This window comes from Peromyscus leucopus, chromosome 19 (assembly GCF_004664715.2).
Source record: "Peromyscus leucopus breed LL Stock chromosome 19, UCI_PerLeu_2.1, whole genome shotgun sequence".
Classification (NCBI taxonomy): Eukaryota; Metazoa; Chordata; class Mammalia; order Rodentia; family Cricetidae; genus Peromyscus; species Peromyscus leucopus.
Genome location: NC_051079.1, coordinates 62,239,443 through 62,260,087, shown reverse-complemented (window position 1 = coordinate 62,260,087; position 20,645 = coordinate 62,239,443). Strand labels below are relative to the sequence as shown.

Genomic DNA, 20,645 nt, shown 5'->3' with positions numbered 1-20,645 from the left:
GAACTACTTGCCAGATTGCATGTATGCCCCCTTTTCCTTCCCCCTGCCCTAGTAGACTCTCAGTATTCATTAAACAGATTTCAGTCTTCATGATAAGACAGACATGGATCCAGGATGTGGCCATTAAAAAGACGCCTGCTCTCAAAATCCAACATCATGGGGAGGGCAGACGGAAAAGTAAGCAGGAGACTCTTTGAAGGAATGGGAAGGATTAGCTAGCAAGAAACAAGCAATGTTCAAAAAGGATGGTCTAGGCCAGTGGTTCTCAGTCTTCCTAAAGCTTCCTAACCCGCTAATACAGTTCTTCATGTTGTGGTGACCCCAACCATAAAATTATTTTCATTGATACTTCATAACTGTACTTTTGCTACTGTTATGAATAATGTAAATATCTGATATGCAGGACATCTCCTATGTGATAAAAGGGTTCATGGTTCACAGGTTGAGAGCCACTGGTCTAGGCAGTTATGTCTGTGGAAGTGGGCAAAGATCTGCATGAGCCAAAGGGGGGTAGCCATGGAAGGTAAGGCTAGAGGAGTATTCTAGAAGGTCAGAGCAGATGCCACTGTCCTGTGGTACCAAGAGACAAGAGAAGGGCTATGTACAGGAAGCTGAAGGTAGGTATCAGAAGGAGCCAGCCACCCAAGGCTTTTGGGCTGTGGTACAAAATGGGAAGAGTAGTCATGGAGTCTGGGCCTTTGTGCAAGCAATGACCTGGTCTGGTAAACATTTGATTATTCTTAAAGGATCACAGATGAGCACACATAATTATAGATTGCAAATAACACGCAAAACTCTATGAACTTTTTTTCAAACATGTAGTCACTGTCTTAATCATATCTATGAGATTAAAATTAGCTGTCCTTCCTTGTGTTTACCCCAATAAATAAGGAAAGGTGACCCAGCAGGGCACTTGTGGACAAGGCTGGGAGAGTAAATCACTGATGGCTGAGACTTCTTTGCAAACAATCGTCATCTAAGTGTGTGCTGCCACGAAGACCACAGGCAGGAAGGAGCCAAGTTCTGACATTTACTGTGGTGGTTGGTTTTTGTCAACTTGACACAAGCTAGAGTTATCTGGAAGGAGGAACCAGAGTTGAGAAAATGCCTCCTGCAGGCAAGTCTGTGGGGCATTTTATACCCTTCCCTCGGGACATCCCTGACTGGGGCAGAGAAGGGACTCAGAACACGCTTAGAGAGTACAGGACACGGCACATGCGATTAAGGATGAGAAGGCATTCTGAAAGCCTGGAAGGGGTGATTCTACCAGAATACACATCTCCCCTCTTACTAGCTACAGCGGTTTATCAAGCCCTCAGAGACGGCCTGATGAAGCATCTACCAGCAAACAGCCCGTCCTCACAGAAGGGGGCTGGTAGACCATGCTGCTCAGCCTACGCCCATCTTCATCTCTATATCTCCTCTGACCATTCTACTCCTGAGTACACAGAGCACTCTGGTGAGGACTGGACACATGGTCTTCAAGGCTAACCTATGGCTCAGCCAAAGTCCTGCTCAGAGGGAATGTTGTATCTGGAAGACATGGCCCAAGGGCTGGGGAAAATGAAGAAATGTATTATCTGCAGGGGAAGTCTTGAAGCACAAGCGAGCAGTCCATCTCCAGGACAGACAACTGTGCAGAGCAGCCCTAACCTATCACCCCAGATCAGTAGGCACTGTGCATTAGGATGCCTGTGAAACCCTAAGCAATTTACAGCCTCTTCCTGTACTTCAGTTTCCTCATCTGTGGATGGAGGTTCTGCTAATAACCTTGAAGGGGTCCAGGTAAGGGTAAACGATGACTCTGGATAAAGTGGAAGGCACTCACATGGTCATGGAAGCTACTCACAGGTTTGGGCTATACACCATGAGGCCAGCCCTGACACTGAGAAGTCCCAGTGCTATAGATGAACTGAACCCAGCTGATCTTGAACACATTTTCCTAACCTATGAAAAATGAAATGTCAAAACATGCACAGTGATGATTGCTGTGGGATGTCTTTCTGTATACTATGAATATGTGTTGTTCTCACTGGTTGATAAATAAAGCTGTTTGGCCAATGGCAAGGCAGAATAAAGTTAGGTAGTATATTCAAACTGAAGACAGAGATGAAGAAGAGCAGAGTCCAGAGAAATACTGATAGTTGCCCAAGAAGCAAGATGTGAAAGAACCAGTAAGTCACAGTCCATGTGGCAATACATAGATCAATAAAAATGGGTTAATTTAAGTAATTGTAAGAACTAGCTAGTAATAAGCCTAAGCCTGAGCCATCTGCCAAGCATTTATAATTAATATAAGCCTCTGAGTGATTATTTTAAAAGCAGCTGTGAGATTGGGTGGGACAGAGAAAAGCCTCCATTTACAGATGATGAATGGACCACAGCAACATCATAGTTAACCAGAGTCCTATCAACCAAGTACAACCTATAGTTAATTATAGGCCACCCTCTCAGCATTGTCTTAGCCAGCTAGTTTATAAAAAACATGTTTAATTCAATTTTTTTATCATATTCTGAAAGATATTTTCTATAATTTAGCATTTTATGGAGACACAGATTATAATACTCTGTTATAACTTTGGCACTCTCTAGAACTATTGAAATATTTAAAGATTTGCCCCTTGTGGCTCTGCTCTTAACAATACTTCAGCCTGAAATGTGATTTTTGGGTTGTTCCATTTAAAACCATTTTTCAAAGGCCTGAGAACCTGCTGTTTCATTTAGAACACGCTGAGGCTGGCTACCGATCAGACCTCCACTGGGGACATCAACCCTGCGAAACCAGAGATGCTGAGACAGCAGCAGCAGCCAGGGGTTGCCTCTATACCCACCCTAGTGACCTGTGCTCTGCGTGTGCTGAGATGCGGAGAGGCATGGGGTGCTCTAGGTAGGGGAGGAGACTAGCCTTTCCCAGTCACTGTTGCATGCAATGGCTTAATGTCTTAGTTTTGTAGGGATGAAGACAAAGCTGTAGGTATCCCCCACCCTCCACTATTGGGGCTTTTGGTCCATGCCCTCCTACAGCTGGATCACCTTGATGAGACTCTCCAGGACGGACTTGCAGATACTCTTCTTGTCGGTGTTGGCAAGCTCTCTCTTCTTCATCAACACTCGATACCGGTTGAAGAAGTCATGGTAGGTCCACCTAGAGGGAAAAATCAAAGTGGATTAGAAGGTGATCTCGGAGGCACTCTCACGGCGTCAAGATTATTGTACAAAGTTATTGTAGGAGCTTCAGAACAGTCCCAGGGGAGCTTTGTCCTTTCCATACCCTACTAGGAACTCCAGTGTATCAGGATTACCAAAGTTGGGTGGGGTAAACTGTGTGTTTGGGAGGTTCCCCCTGGCGCCAGGGTCTCCATCTGGTCACACCCATGGAGCCGTCTCTTCTGCTGCCACCTTGTCTGCACACAGCTTCGTTCATACCGTTTGGTTTTCATTTTGAGAACTCATACTGATCTTTGTATACACGTTTCTAAATGCAGGAAAGTACGTGAGAATGAAAGTGTCCCCATCATGATCTCTTAGCTCACTGGAAGAGTCTATTAGTTTGGAAGAGAAAAGAACAGGTCATCTTAGACATTTTCCACTCCACATTCCCTTTTGCTGATCCCAAGGACATAGGTATGTAAAACAGGCACAAAAACCAAACATTTACTAATAACAAATCAAGGAAATATGATGTGCCCATGGCTACAGTAGTGGCTTGAATGTTAATGGGGTTAAGTAACTGCTTCCTGATTGGATTTAAAGACAGCTCTACCAAAAGAAACACCTGCTGAGTACTGGAATCTGGACAAGAACTTAAGTTTGGGGAGCTCATAGACTTCAGGGGTGAATCTACTGTTATTCTGTTAAATGGACATAGTATCAAACTGCCCTATAACTCCCACATCTGGTTACAGGGCTGCTACCAATGGCTTAAGATGTTATGGTGTTGGTTTCTCTTATTATTTTCCTCTTAATTGGGGGTAATTTTGGCTCCCTGTAAAGCTGTGCCCCATCCCCTACATAACTGAAGAGATTCCTAGTCCATTGCCTATAAAGGCAGAGTTCTTGACTGTTTTGGTAGTCATTAGAGGGTCTTCACCTTACCCCTGGCATTTGAGACTGGCTGCATACAAGCAGATGCGGTCTCCTAAACAGGATTGCTCTTCCTCAGGAAAGCTGTGGTTTACACCTATCACTACTCCAATCCTCCTGATTCAGAAATGCTCATGACCTCCCCATGCGGTGGCAAGGTTAACATGAGCCCCCATCTAAGGTGGCTTGGAGTTACACCTCAGTTGCTCAGAGGTCATCAGTACATCCCACCTCCATCTTTCTAAGTCCTTGGACATTGCAGAGTGGGGCGGCTTGTCCCTTCAGAGACATCAGGGAGGGTTTGCACATCAGTCAGTAGAGACAGGGTTCAGATATCATTAGGTATTTCACTGAGGTGAGTCACCTCCCGTTTCCTGTCACTGGTGGCCTTGCCTAGGGATTGTCTAGCTACTTCAGACCAACCTGCTCAAGTATTAGTGAAGAGTGAACAGATTGTGTCCCTTTCCCAGGGACTCTTGCCTCTGCAGAAGGTCCTTCAGAAGCTTCAGAGAAAGGAGTGCTATGGGGTTCCAGGAACCCTTGAGATGGGGAGACATATTACACTCAAGGTGCCCCCCCCAGCCCCTCTGCTTCAACAGCAGCTGGGCCTTGGAGGGAAAAGACTGATGTAAGTGGAAATAAGAAAAGGACATTTCTACCTGTCTGTATTTCTCCTTCTATGACATACTTAGCTAAAGATGGTTCTTTTCCTTTTTGAGAAAGGATTTTATGTACCCCAGGCTGGCCTCTAAGTCATCAAGAAGATGAGGATGACCTTGAGTTCTGGATCTTTTTGCCTTCACCTCTCAAATGCTAGATTACAGGTGTGCACCACACACCTAGCTTGGGTCTGCTCCAAAGGCTCTTGGGATGTCATATGCTATAAATTTATCCTTTTGTGATTTATGTATATAGTACACATGCATGTCTGTGCACCTCATGTGTGTCTGGTACCTGCAGAGACTAGAAGAGGACGTTGGATCTTCCTGGGACTAGAGTTATAAATGGTTGTGGGATGCCATGTGAATGCTGAAAAATCAATCCCATGTTCTTTGGAAGAGTAGCCAGTGGTCTTAGCCACTGAGCCATATCTCCAGCCCCAGCTTACCCCTTAAAGTATACAGTAAAATAACTTTTAGTATATTTGTGAAGTTATGTAACTATCCCCAGTAATCAATTCCAGAACATTTTCATGACCCCCAAATGAACTCCACACCCCTGAGCAGTTTTTCTGGGCCTCGCCAATCACTGATCTACTTTGTCTCACACTTCTTGGTTTTAAACTGGCATGTACTCCCTTAAGGGAGCAAGGCAGAGAGTACTAGGGCCCTGAGGACTCTATCTCAGGGCCAGGAAAGGTTTCCCCTTGTCCTTTGCATTCTATTCACTAAGCAGAAACGTTCCCACCCTCCAGTGGTGGACTATCTGCTATCTCTAACAGCTACCTTACAAATGGAAGCTGTAAGGTTATTTTCCCAGCTAAATGCAAATCAGATGCACACTTTGTTTAGTAGTTAACTCTGTTGATGCTTTCCTTGGCTCTTTTTGCCCTGGCCCTGCCCTCAGATACTTCTATTTAGAGAAAGATGGACTTGCTAAGAACCCAGTGGAATAGTGCCTGTGAAAGAGAGCTTCCTAGAGTCTAGGTCTCCTTGCCACCCCCCACCCCCCGCCCCGACTCCCCACCATCAATATAGACATCTCAGAATGTAATGGTTTGATGTGGGCTTTCCCCTTAAGCCACCGGGCACGTCCCCCTGTCTCCCCTGACTCTTGAAGGGCACTTCTCACACTCCGCATCATGGCTATTTGTGTACTTACCGTTTGTCTCTGTGACTTTGCAGTTTTGCTGGGAAATAATTAAGGCAGCATTTAGCTGGGCTAAAATCCTTAAATGTTTCTAATTTGAAAATCTTACTGCTGGCAGATCCACAGCTCAAGGAAATTATGAGGGTAGCGGAGATGTGACTGCAAAGACGGACGTCAAATCCAGTTTGTAATGAGCTCGCAGCACAGGAAGCCTGGCTCTGACCTTGGCCATCACTGTGACTCAGGTAAAGGCCCGGCTGCATGACATCTCCTCTGTCTACAGAACAGAGTCACCCACCTCACAAAAGAACCTGGGCCTTTGTAGCCAGTGAGTCATCACAGGAGTGCTGGGAGGGCTTTCCAGTATGTTCCTTCCTGCTCAAGGCACCCAGTTCTTTTTACTTGCAAATACATTTTGAAATACCCCTGCATGAGGGGAGGGTGGATCAGTGACTCTGGAAAAGAGGGGTGCTGAGAAGAGAACACCTGGCCTTGGGAAGGAACTCATTCATTCCCTCGGGAGATAGACCAAGGGATGTGAGTCTGCCGTGAGGTCTTGGCATCATAAGGCCTATAGAAACATTTACCACAGAGTCCAGGATCAAACATGGGTTCCCCTTTCCATGGACCTATTATGTGCCTAGTGAGAAAACCTTCACAGAAAGTCTTCCTGCCTGTAATGGAAAAAGCTGCAAAGTGAAAATAAAAAGAGCATTGGATTCTTTTGTCAAAGGAGAATTTAATGGATTTGAACATGTGCTCATGGCAGCTATATCAATGTAGAGGAAGACAGCTTGGTAAGACCTCAGACTAACTTAGATTTTGCTTTGTAGACTCTTTGCTTCCACTCTCCTGAGTCTATTGTTGGCCCCAGAGCTCTGGGCCCTGGCATTGCAGGTTTGTTAGCACATAGATGTCCTCTTCTGCTACCCCTGAGCCTTCTTTAACCATTGTTTCTCTTAGACATGCTCAGGCCCCTCACCCCCAAACCTATTAGTGTGGTCTTTATAACCAGTTACTTATTATAGTTGAACAGTATTTTACTGGACATTTAAATGACTGGACCCTTCAGGTGAAACCTTTTCTATCAGTGTCCTTTAGTGTAGGAGAATCCCATACAACACAGAGCTATTGAAACTTTGGACCATTACCACTCCCTTATTGAGACCCTAAATAATAACCAAAAGCTCTCAGTATGTACAAACACATTTGCTATAGAATACACACACACACACACACACACACACACACACACACACACACACACGCGGTTTTGGTTGAGAAGGCTTTAACAAGCAGCCATCACTGTCTTCTAGCCACACGGACCCTTCCTTGTCAGGTGAGGTGATATGTCTCCTCACTTGGTATAGCACTATGCCTCATTGGCTGTAAAGTGTAAAATTGACTGTAAAGCCATTCCTGAGTATGGCATGAACATGGAATTCTATCTCCTATTAGCAGCAGAAGCTAAACACTCTGAGACCATGACCATCTCCTGACAGTGCTCCATGGTACCTCAGCCACTTTGGAGGTAGGCTCCCCCTAATTCCTTAGCCCTGACTTTCTCCCTGGGTTCTGACTCATATGCTGCTTGCCTAGCTGTGCTTTCTTCAATATCATGCTTCCTTTTCAGAAATGACTTCCTTCATCTGTACTCTGGCCTGGCAAACAGTCATAGCTGGGTGTGTGGACAAGGCCAGGGCAGTGACTACTGCTGCTTCCAGGCTAGGCAAACATTCATCAGAGCCTGCAGTCTAGGGAAAGGCCTTCTTAGAAATGAGCTCCTCTGGCTTGTGACATCGAGGGATAACACAGATGCCATGAGTGGAATAGAAAACAGTTGCCTGGAGTGTTGTTTTGGCTCCAAGTTCCCATCTGGAGTCTCACTCTGGATTTAACCATCACCATGTGAGGCCATTCTGCAGAAGAATGCCTGCCGGTAAGGTCATCAGTGGACAGGGGTGAATGGAGTCATCAGTGAGCTAGGATGAACAGAAGAGATAGGCTGGCCACGGATGTACAACTCTGTGTTGTTCCCCCTTTGAATGAAGATATTGGCTTGATTACATAAATTCTCAGATTGCCTCCTGAGAAAGACTTTGGTATGATGCTCTAAGTCAATCTCTCATGTCAGATCACAGAGAAGTTTTCCTGAAAATGCCATGGTCAATCGTTTCAAGGATCCTTTAGAAAATTGTGAAGAGTCCTTCAGGGTAGAATTAGGGGTGTAACTTAAAGGGCAAATACATCCTTAACTGTTTCCATCTGAGAGGACTTGATTCAGTCACAGTTTTTCTGGGATTTGTTTCCTCATCCATAAAATGTAAATGATACCACCCATCTTGCCAACCTCAAGAGTCCAGGTGATCTTTTCATAAAATGGTGCTGGGACAATAGCATATCCAAAAACAAACAATGAAGTTGGGTCTCCTACCTCATACTATACAGATGCTAATTCAAAATGAATTACTGAAAGCTGTGAAATACTTAAAGAAACCATAGTACAAACCTTTGTCCTTGGATTGGACAATGATCTCTTAGATATGACATCTAAAGCAAAAAATAACCAAAGAATAAAAGCAGATAAATTTGACTTCATTAAAACTGAAAAGTCATTGAATTTAATTACTGTCAAGAAAATAAAAAGACTAATCGTAGACTTGGAGACAATATTTACATATGATTGAAAATGGTCTCATATCAAAAATAAAACACTTTCATTGCTCAACAATAGGCAAATAACCCAATTTTAAAAATGCACAAGTGATTCAATCATACATTTCTCTAGAGAATTCACACACATGACCTAGAACATGTGAAAAGAGACTTAACATCATGAACCTTTAGGGAAACACACCTCAAAATTACAGCTAAGACTACTTCACATGCCCCAGATGGCTATAATAGAAAAGATACAAATATATTTTGATGACTGTGTAGTTATGGGCTCCTTGTCTACTGCTGCTGACTAAAAATTTAGCTGCTGTAGAGACAGTATGGCAGGTCCTCAAAGGGGTAAATAGTTATGATAAGACCCAGTAATTCTGACAGCTGTATAATGAATAAGAATGAAAATGTGTCTGCACAGAAGCATGCACACGGCTAGGCATGTGATCCCTGTCATCCTGTAATCCCAGTGCTTGGGAGATAGAGACAAGAGGACTGCAAGTTCATGGCCAACCTGAGCTCCATAGTGCAGCTCTGGCTGAAAACAAAACCAAAAAGCAATGTATGAACATGTTCAGAGCAGCATTCATACTTTCCAAAAAGTAAAACCCTAGATGTCTATTAGCTGATGGAGGAAATAAGATTTGGTAAATCCATATACAGAATCAGCCTTTGGCAGCATAAAGTAGAGCCTTGGAAACAGTTCTGAATGAAAGGAGCCACACATAGACGGCTAAATGTTCTAGCTGCTTTTGTGCCAACATCCAGAACAGGAAAATCTTCAGGAACAGTGTTTGCTAGGGTTTGGGAGGAGGGAATGAGAAAGGACAGCTCCTCTCCAGGATAATGAAAATATGATGCTAGAGTGTGAGAAAGTTGTACAAACTTGAAAGTCACTGAATTACTTGGGGGTGAAGTTGACAGTACATGGATTATATGAGTGGCCTTCATCAGGGGACATGTGTCCTCATGGTTCAACATTAACATCCCCGAGTAAGTCCCCAGAGTGGTGTAAAGGCTGCATTATGGGCACCATTTCACAAATAAACCTGCACTCTCCTCTATCTTCTCCTGGTGCCCTGGGCTTCCCGGAGGAGTACAAGCTTAGCCTCAGTGTGGTTCCACTCTCAAGCTTGCTTTAGTTTTATAAAGATCCAGGGAGGCACAATTGCCCATTGTTATCTCTAAGCTGCTGCTAAGCCACAAAGCAAGGAAAACCTCAGGAAATCCCAGGCCTAATGTGGACTAGAAGGGACTGGATGGCTGGAATTTACCAAAGTCCACGTGTGCCTCCAGGGTAATGGTTTTCTGGCAGGACGATTTAAAAGAAATGATTGAGAAGTCAGACATGGCGGCACACATGTCTATCTACCAGCACTCAGTAACCTGAGGCAGGAGGATTTCCAGCTTGATATCAGCCAGGTCTACATAGCAAGAGCCTGTCTCAGAAAATACGGACTGGGTATATAACTCAGTAGTTGAGCACTCACCCAGCATATGCAAAGCTCTAAGTATGAACCCAGCACAGCAAACAAAACAAACACACACACAAACAAACAAAACGACCAACAACAAAATACAAAATGGAAATATTTTGAAATCATTGAGGAATCCTGCCAAACTGCAAGTGTGCTCAGAGCCCAGTCTGAGAACTTGACTTCGTAGGTGTGAAGAGGAGTGCTGGTTTCTTAGTTTGGAAGTGAATCCTCACAACTGTGATGAACAGGCCTGAGTATGAGCTACGGCAGTGGTTCTCAACCTGTGGGTCATGACCCCTCGGGGGGGTCACATATCATAACCCTGCATATTGGATGTTCACATTATTATTCATAACAGTAGCAAAATTACAGTTATAAAGTAGTGAAAAACTAATTCTATTATGGGGGGGGTCACTACAATGTGAGGAACTATATTAAAGGCTTGCAGCATTAGGAAGGCTGAGAACTATTGGCTCAGACCCCAGTCCATAGGAGGACAGACAGAGCTCCAACAGCCAGAGATGAGAAGCCACATCATTCTGGGCTAAGTTCTGCCATATACGCTTGGTAGAAGTTCAAGAGCAAAGGCAGCAACTGTAGGATTCAAATATGATAAGCTAGGAGGTGAGTAGGTGGTTCCCAAGACCTCCACCTAATTCTGTAATTTAAACCTGTTTTCCCACCTGGGTCGGGAAAGGTAAAGTTGAGGAAGCTGGAAGCCTTTCTAGTAAGCACTGTTCAAGGCGGCACATTCCTATAGGCTCAGCACTTGGAAGACCAAGGCAGGAGGACCTGCTGCCAGTTTGAGGCCAGCTTAGGCTCTATGAGACTCCAAGGCCAGCCTGGGCTGCAAAGTGAGACCCTGTCTCAAGATTAAAAACCAGTACTGGACTTCTAAGAAAAGGATGCAAACTGAGTTCATTCAGTTCTGTTTTGCCTCTTCTCATTCAAACACTGCATGTTTGAGGAGTCCTCCCACACCTATTTCAGCCAAGCAGTATTTGCCTCACAGTTCTTTCAGTTGTGAAGCTGTGAGAGTGTCTGGAGATGGTTAACTGCACAGAGATGAGAACTGGGGACAAGAGGGAGCTGCTATCCTGACAGTCCATCCATCACCTTTCTTTATGCTCCTTACTGTGAGCATATTTCTTGGCTACTGCACAGCGTTTCGAATTGAATGATACATTTTCATTATAAGTCAGCTTCCTAGAGAGCTGTAATTCTCGGGGAGGATAAAAGTAGATAGGTACCCTGCAGCCTGTGGGAGACCCACAACAGTGCTGCCAGCTAACCATGCCACATTTGTTCTCACTGGTTAACTTTGGGAAACTTAGCGGTGTGCTGGTCATGTCTTCATTTTCAAATAGGGGAAAGAATTCCTTCCAAGGCATCATTTGGGTGGTTTGATTATCCAAAAGGCTTGAGCTCTTGGGAAGAATGACATGAAGGGTTGTCAGCTGGCTGTAATTCTGGACTGTGCCCTTTCTTTCCAGTTCGTGTTCGTTCTCTCTCTCTCTCTCTCTCTCTCTCTCTCTCTCTCTCTCTCTCTCTCTCTCTCCTCAAATAAGAGAGACACAGGAAGATGTTACAAGCTGGGATTTCTCTAATCTTTGGAGCCCACGGACAGAGGCTTGGGAAGTAATCTGTAGTTACTTGACAAGCAAATGCAAGGGAAACCACTCTCACTCCCCTGGGTGAGTTCTCAGCAGCTGGGGAGGTGAATCCTTTTTGTAGGTGAATCCCAAACTGCTCAAGTCCCTCTGGTTCCACGAAGGTCTCCCCAAGCCAGGTCAACAGAATGTCTGCTCTTAATGGCAGACTGGATGCTGGAACTTGGTGTGGACAGGGGGATGAAAGGATCTACATGTGATAGAATGGGTGATGTAACTCCATTTCAACACTAACCGAGTTGCTGCTTTCTGTAGTGTGTCATTTCCAATGGTAGTTTGGGAAGGGAAACCTCTCTTGGACCCTTTAGCAAAATGTAGGTCCAAAAAAAGGGGGTCCAAAACCTCTCTTGGATCCTTTAGCAAATGTAAGGAGGACACAGGAAGCACGTGTTAGAGCTAGGCCCATGAATTTAAACCATAGCTTTCTGCAATACCAGAAACACATCCTTTCATCCCTGCACCTTCTACAATACCTGTAATTACAAAAAGAAAAGGCACAGAGGCACTCACAATTACCTGCTGGAAAGAGCTCTGAAATAACTGGGACACAGGAGAAGATATCTATTAGGTACGCTGTAAGAGGCCAGCAAGTTGTGGCATTGCCATCTCTGCAGGCGGCAGCTCTACCTGCAGCCATGTGGGCTGAACAGTCGACACCACTTCCATATGGAGCTGAAGACTCAGCATGCGCGGCTTCTCCTTGCTGCTGGGTGAGACACTGGGCAGACCCAGAGTATGAGCTTGCTGCGCCTCACAGACTAGCAATTTTAAGAGGGCACGACGTTGGCAAAGAAGTACTCTAACTTGTCTGCCTTAATGGAGTGACAGTTCCTATTGTCTCCCCATCAACCTGAATTCCTGCTCTTTAAGGCCCAGCTTAAATCTCACTCCTGAGAGGCTACAGCTTCTCTCATACTTGTCCTACATCCTTGCACCTGCATGAGCATTACCCCCCTAAATGGCTTCAAGCTTGTGTCTTCTGGCTTTGAGCTCCTGGTGGGTAGGTGTGTCAACACAGGTCTGGATGCTTCACAGAGAGGTATGGAGAGAGGACTGTGGGAGAGGAGGATCCTATGAAGGCAAAAGGCTGTTCTCATTCCACAGAAAGCTCTCGTGAGACCCCAGAAATAAATGTCCCCTCTTCCTCCTTGAAAACAGACTGTATTGTGCTGCAACAGCAAATCCTGTAGGAATGCAGTGGCATGCTCTGTCTCTATGATTTCACATAGCAAGTCTGTGTGACATCTCAGCCCAGTGGCTCAGAGGTGGCAGGTGGATACAGAACCCTGACTGGGAGGGTATCAAGTTAACCATGTCAGGCACATCGTCCTTTTCCTGATGTCCAAGGAGACACTTTTCGGAGTGACGTCTTCTGAAAGTCATTTGTCCTACCAGGAAATAATTCAGTGAGAAAGTTCCTGGTGAAATAGGTGGTTCCTTTCACTGAGATGTTTCTTCTCCCACTGGCCCTATCTACCCTAGACTGTCTCACTGTCATATGTTTTCCCAGTGTCTTCACAGCTTGACACAATCCTATTATACATACTTCACAAGTTGTCCATAAAGATGGCTACCTCAGGTTTGTCTGTTCATCCAGGCTAAGCAGAGCATAGGCATAGTTGCTGAGCATCCATCTCCCTGAGCTTCTCACACAATACCTCCAAACAGTTTGCCCTGGGATAACTTAGTTCTAATGCGTGTGTGCATGTGTGCGAGTGTGTGTGCGAGTGTGTGTGTGTGTGTGTGTGTGTATACACTATGTGTGGTTGGTGCTGGGGATTGAATCCAAGGCCTTATGCATGCAAAGCAAGCACAGTACCACTCAGGAACACCAAGCCTTTTTATACAATTTGTAAGTTAACCTCTTCAGTTGCCTGGAGAATTTGGGGGAATTTCAGAACGCTGACTTGAGGTCACACACAGGGATTTCACAACAAGAAAACCAGAAGTCTCTCTCATGCGCCCCCGAATACTTACGGCCCCACACAGGCAGCCATGTGTGGCAATAAGCCTTTGTTTGAAAAGTAAACACTTGACTGGCTTGAGTAGTACTGCTGGGAACTAACACGGTCCAAGCAAAAGGGTGTTGATTCTAGAACCAACTCAGTTGCTGGCCGGTGACTCAGCAGCCCACGTCCTTCTGTGAGCCTCCCTGGGAAACATGCTAAATTACAGTATGTCTTTTTGGCCCACAACACAGAAATGTGGTCATGCCATAACATCCTTTCTTCCACAAACTGTCCTATTACAATTCCAACCCATTTTTTTTTTTTTTTCCCCAAGGAGAATCTGGCCGCAGCCCATTCAGTTGGTTTGCTTGCCACTAATGGTCACAACACCCAATTCTAAGAATCAGCAGGCGAATCATGGCTGGACTAACAATGCCCTCTTGTTAGATGATGTCTTGGGAGTCCAGCAGATACAAGAGCCAGGAGAGCAGCACCCATAAAAATGTAGCTTGGGAGCACTCAGCTCCTCCCTCCAGTTCTCCCAATGAATGAAACTGTAGGTTCTGAACCCAGGGGCTGTGGCAGGCACTGAAAGGCAGGCAGAGGTAATGAGAAACCAAGTGGCACATGTCAGACCTGAGCCCTACACTGCCAATCAAAAGGCAATGCCAGATACTGCAAGAACAGACTGGAAAGCAGGTGGAGTCTATAACTGCTTCTGCTCTGACCTTCAGATCGAAACATGAGACAGGACCCCAGGACACCGCCTCTTGCTTCTCAAAGGGAAGATGCGGTTGAAAAGCCTTTCACATGGCTCCAGCATTACCCTGAACAATTGCCTAAGCCTTCTTGGCTGTGAAAAGCTGCCTGGATGCTGCAGATTAGTAACCGTTCTCACCCTTTCCAGGTCAAGTGCAAATCCCTGATTCTATCAGCAATTTCCCTTCCAGGCCTGACATGTGGGAATTGTTTATGGTTAAGCTGTTTATGGGCAATTAACCACAGTGCATGAAACTGGTCCCTCCACTGCCTGGGAAAGTGCCAGGTGTAGAGAGGAGGGAGGCCTTGGGCTACCCCCACGCTGGCTCCTTCTACCTCCCAAGAGAGAGATGGCAGAGCAGCGGATCCTGATGAGCAGGCTCCAGGGCGGCCACACCACTCTGCCTCTTCCTCGTTGACAGTAGAGGGCATTTGGCTTCTGCAACATTACTAGTGCACGACGTGACTTTGCAAGAGCTAGTGTGGTAACCACGCACCCTCCATCTCTGGGCAAGTGCCCAGAGGAGAGCCATGGTCTCTAGATAGTAGCATAGTTCTGTGGCACATCCACGACACATGCAGCTTATTTGTGTGTGGGGTGTGTGTGTGTTCTGTAGGTGTGTGCATACATACGTGTGGATATACGCATGAGGGCCAGATGTTAACACTGGGTGCCTCCCTTGATTGCTCTCCACTGTATTTCTTTTCTCATTCCACTTAGAGACATGCTCTCTGAACCGGGGCCTCACCAAATGGCTGGAGTGGCTTGCCACTGAGCTCCAGAGATCCCTGTGTCTCTGGTGCCCCCTCTCCCCCAGCAATGGGGTTACTGACAATACTTCTGCTAGGTTCCTGAACTCAGCTTATCACACTTGAAACAGCAGTAGACAGGGTGGCTGCAGGGGCTGGGGACAGGGAGAGAAGTGCGAGACCATTGTACAGTAAGGTTTGCCCCAGGAAGGTTCCTGTGTTAGAAATTTGGTCCCAGAATGGCGGTGTTGGGAGGTGGTGGAATGACTGAGGCAAGGCAGGGCTAAGGGGAATTATGGGAAAGTTCTTAGGCCAATTGATTATGGCCTTCAGGAGGGACTACAGGGCTCCAGCTACTCGGCCGCTTCTTATCGGGTGAAGTTCTTACCCTTCCTTCATAACCTTGGGCTTTCAGACTAAAACTGTGACCAACACAAGGCCGTTTGAAAATGCAGTTAGTCTGTGTGGAGTGTTTTGTTCATTCAGGTCTTTTCTTACAGGAATGGAAGATGGACTAAGACAGGCAGCTGCCTTGAACAGTTTTAGTTTTGCAAGATTAAAGGAATTCTTGAAATGGCTGGTAAGAATGGCTACACACATTGTCACTGGACTGTATACTTGAGATAGGAAAGACAGTAAATATTATGCCCCCACGTTTTGGCACAGTACAATGGAGGAAAAGATGAAGGATAAGACTGAGGAGTCCATTTTGTGACTGTAGCTAGCCCACCACCCAGACCGTACTGATCGGAAATGCTTCCCCAAAGCCTGTTCCTGTTGACTCCGTGTTTTTGAGCCAGGCTGAAATTCTCTCTGTCAGCATCCTGTTCGGGTCTTCAGGGTGTAGGAGCTCTTGTTGAGGAGCTGTCCCAGGCTGACAGCACAACCATGGCTCACCAGGGCAGTACACTCGATGCTCCACAGCAGCCTGAGGAAGGCCTGACTGGTGACATTACCTGGATGGGTAGCCGGCTGCGCTGATCCGAATGGTCTCCAATACTCCACAGGCTCTGAGCTGCTGCACGGCTCTCTTTGGGTCGAAGCTGCCAAATAAGACACACAATGAAGGGATGCTGGCAGGTAAGAGGACGAGAGAGAAGGAAAGTACTCCTCAACTGCAGCAGATGAGACACCTGCTGCCACTGGCTGCAGATGGACACACAAGGTCTGGAAAGTACAGACTGAAGGGCGGAGGAGCCATTTCAACAGTCTTGAGATGGTGCACATTTTTTTCTAAGACTTATTTATTATTATGTATTACAGTATGTCTGTATGCCAGAAGATGGCACCGGATCTCATTATGGATGGTTGTGAGCCACCATGTGGTTGCTGGCAATTGAACTCAGGACCTTTGGAAGAGCAGCTAATGCTCTTAACCTCTGAGCATCTCTCCAGCCCCTGTGCACATTCTTAATCCCATCCCTTTCCTTGCCCACTTGCTTCCCGGAGTCCTGCCCACCATCCCAGACTCATTCCTGTCTACTCTCCAGAGCTTGCCCTGGGCGGTTCTTCTTTTCACACAGACTTTCTAAGGGCCTGTGTGTGATGGGAGGAGGGGGGCAGAAGAGGACAGGGCTCAGTGGTACACACTGCAAGGCATGCTGTAAGATCCGTGGGGAAGCAGGTGCTGGAGGGAACCCCAGGGAAAGACAGCAGGAGACTAGGACAGCCAGAGGTCATATGAAGAACCAAGCTGACCCAGAATTAGTCACTTTTTAGAATTTTCTGAGACTGCTGTTCCACTCAGAAGTGATGAGGAACATACACGCCCTTTCTTTCTAACTATCAGTGGCTCAGCTGAAGCCAGGGAGCTATACTTCTGTTTCCTGAACTCTGGAGATGAAAGAACAAGTCTGAGGACCCACGAGGCTCACAGCCTTGGACTGGAGAGGCTTTGACCAAACCCGGTGAGGCTGTAGGCAGCTGGGTCACCCCGGTAGATGAACAGTGGTGGAAACTACTGCATCAGCCCACAGGACAAATGTCTGGTCTACCATCTGTCACTCTCCCTGACAACCCAGGTACTCTTTTACGGCTGCACAGCCCACCTGGATTCTAGATTCCAAGGTTAAGGTGGCCTAGGGACCGCCACCTTCACTCCGTCTCTCTGTGACAGACTGTTTACTTATCTTTGTGTGACCGGCCCTGGCCGGCCCATACCACTTTCTCATGCTGCTGACCACATGAGCCTCCCTCACGAGTCATCGAACTGGCAAATGGTGTCCCGAGCTTGCCTGGCTTCGGCATGCATCTTCCTGGAGATGGATGACTCTAAGCTTTTGCTGCATATCAGGCATGCTCTGACTCCATGGAGGTCCTAAGTTTGAGGATACCCACACTCTCCTTCAGGCCTGTTCCTGTTCCTACTTCCTCAGCTCCCTCACGCTGCTTACCCCACTCTGCTGCACCCCCAACCTGGCTTCTCCAAACTCTCTTCCTGCTCACTTCAGCTCTAAATGAGAGGGCTTCAGGCCATGAACTAGTGACATTATGTGCATAAGGGACAACTCAGTGCTGGGTTTTGAATTTTCCGTGGTCTTGATGAGAGCCGTTACTTGATAACCTAATGTCCTCCTGTGAGGACCAAAGCTCTGCAGTGTAAGAGGCTTAGAAGACAGAAGGAAACGCTGAGCCCCTCACTGGAACCTACCCTCTCCCATACCATGCCCTGAGATGTCTTTGTCCACTTTGATGCGTAGCACAGTTCTGGGATCTGGCCCTTGATTGTTCCCAGAAAAAGCCTCTTAGGATATGAGGGCTGCTCCCAATCCTGGGAAAGCCTTCAGGGTGAAAGCTCTGTTCCTCTTACCTCTAAGGCAGTCAGTCAGAACGGATACTCAGGAGTTTTCAAAAAGTGTTAGATAAATGTGGGACTTTTGTCCCAGGGGCCCCTATCCACCCACTACAACTCTGTCCTCTAGGCTACTATCTAGAACAAGTCATTTCTTAGCTTAGCCTTAACATCCCCTTTTGTGATGAGGTCAGCAAAAATATTCCCTACCTGCTCTTCCCCACCCTAGACAGCAGCAGCAGCATCCCACCTGTGGTCTCCTACCTTCTCCTCCTCATCCCAGAGAGCACATCATCCCATCTGTGGTCCCCTGCCTGCTCTTCCCCACCCCAGACAGCAGCAGCAGCAGCATCCCACCTGTGGTCTCCTACCTTCTCCTCCTCATCCCAGAGAGCACATCATCCCATCTGTGGTCCCCTGCCTGCTCTCCCCCACCCCAGACAGCAGCAGCACCCCACCCACAGTCCCTGTGTGGACTAACGCAGCTGGAGAGGAATGCAGCTGAGCTCCTGCTCCCCACTAACAGCTGGGACCACTTCAGGCAAGACATGACCTCTTGTCTGTTTCCCTCACTCACTTAGTGGGTGTGGAGAACATCTGTCAACCACAACTCTCAGATTTGCTACAGTAATCACAGATGGAAAAAGGACTTGCAAGAGAAAGTCACAAGGACAGGACAAGGAAGACACCGCATCCTCCTCCTCCTCGTCCAGGGAACTGGGTAGCCCGGATTGAGCAGCATTCTAATCTCATCTCTGCAGTATTAAAGACCCCACCTGCCTCACTATGGAGTGATGAGGAATGGAAAACCAGCTTCTACTCTTAAATGTGGAAGATAACACCTAACTGTTGATTTGATTTAAAAAACAACCAGGCAGAGGTTTAAACTGCGGAAAGCCAGGTTTTCACTTCCCTGTTTCCAAACAGCGCAGGAACAGCACAGCCTGGAGCTGTCTGGCTGCAGAGGGAGAAGCCCAGCTTCTAGCTTCTACAATCACTTCTACTCTATCAACTTTGCACAGGCCATTCGCTTCCAACTAATCCTCAGGCTCCATAGTATCCCTACAGCCACCGCTCAGCCACCAAGACCCTGAGACCAATTAGTCAGCCAATCTCATCAGGTCCTCGACCAGGTGCTTCTGGACTGACACTCACCCCGGGCCTCTTCCTCCCCGGGAGAGGAGTCACTCCATTGCTTTCTCGCCTTTCTGTCTTCATAGTATTCTCTCAAGTCAGTTCTCGCCTTCCACTCTGTGGGCTCTCAGGGTTTGAACTCAAGCCCTCAGGTTTGGGGCACGTACTTTTACTGGCTGAGACATCTTGTCATTCCTACCCCTGTACTGTTTTCATTGAATTGTTGACAGTCACTTCTGTGGCAGTGGCGGTTGTTTGTGACAGGCAGGTCCTTTAGCTGGGGGGAGGGAAGCATATCTAAATGCCATTCTACCGGTCACAGCCAAGTGTCTAACGAAGAAGAAACGAGACAGATAGTTCTTGACTAAAAGTAGAGGGAGAATACTTTTATAGGAGAAGTGCTATGAAAACATACAGGACAAGGGCCCTTGATGGGGCCATTCTGCCCCCCTGGGGAACATTTGGTAATGTGTAAGAATGTTGGCTGTCACACTGATGGGAATGCTACTAGCATGTGCCAGGAGGAGGCCAGTGATGCTCCTAACCAAGCTGTCATGTTCAGGACAATCCTTCAAGACAAAGAACGATCTGACCCACGTGTGATGAGTGCCAAAGAGAAGACACCAGAAATAGAAATGGGAGGAAAGATACGGCGAATTTTGCTTCTAGAATAATGTCAATAGTTTGTGTCAACATATATAGTGCTATATATGTATAACAGGGGTACACACATACATGTACAGTGTGTGTGGAAGACATGAGTCAACCTTGGTGTCATTCCTCAGGTAGCATTCACATTGTTTTTTTTTTAAGGTAGGGTCTTTTGATTGGCCTGAGGCTTGCTGATCAAGCTACCTTGGCTGGCCACAGAGCCCCAGGGATCTGCTTATCCCACATCTCCAGTGCTGCGAATACAAGCATGCACCACTCACTACACATGGCTTTTTGATGTGGGTCTGGGGATCACAGTTTACTGATTGTGCTATTTCCCAGCCAATAATAATAAAAAAATAATAGTAATAACAACAACAACATATTTTAACCATATAAATTGTAATAATTTCTCACTGGTAATTCTCATTTATTATCTCCTTGTATTTCTTTCAAAACCAGGATACTGTAAAATCATAATTAACTGACAAAGAGGGTGAAAGATTAACTTGGAACCAGCCAACTCTGGTCCTGGTCTGTTTTCCCCCTTTCTCATCCTCCTACCCTCGGTAGGGGTGGTGGTAGGGGTGGTGGTAGTGGTGGTGGTGGTGGTGGTGGTGTGTACACTAGGCCTTGCAGAGAACCTGGCATCTGGTTCTCCTCTCCCTGGATGCTGCTCTGCCCACCAGCTCCTTCACGTCAACAGGTACAGGTGCAGAGGGATTCCCAATCACGTCTCACACGTGTGGAGGAAGGGAAGAGAGGAAGCAGGCAGCCTGCTTAGCGAGGCTCAGCACGGAGCCCACCTGGGAAGCGACTGACCGGTCAATATATGACTCCGTAGAGCTCAGCAAGGCTGAGCCCGCCCTGTTCCCGCTGATCCCGAGGCAGGATAAGCAGGCTG

At 46.7% G+C, this 20,645-nt stretch overlaps 1 protein-coding gene across 1 annotated transcript in view; it reads right to left on the bottom strand.

Annotated features, from left to right (window-relative positions):
• The window catches only part of Myo5b (myosin VB), a 303,407-nt gene that overhangs the window by 61,665 nt on the left and 221,097 nt on the right, over positions 1-20,645 (bottom strand). Inside the window, exons 17-18 of the mRNA XM_037196923.1 lie at positions 16,122-16,208; positions 3,034-3,145 (exon numbers count right to left, since the gene is read on the bottom strand). Coding sequence (XP_037052818.1) covers positions 3,034-3,145; positions 16,122-16,208 — 199 coding nt within the window. The remainder of the gene's footprint in view (positions 1-3,033; positions 3,146-16,121; positions 16,209-20,645) is intronic.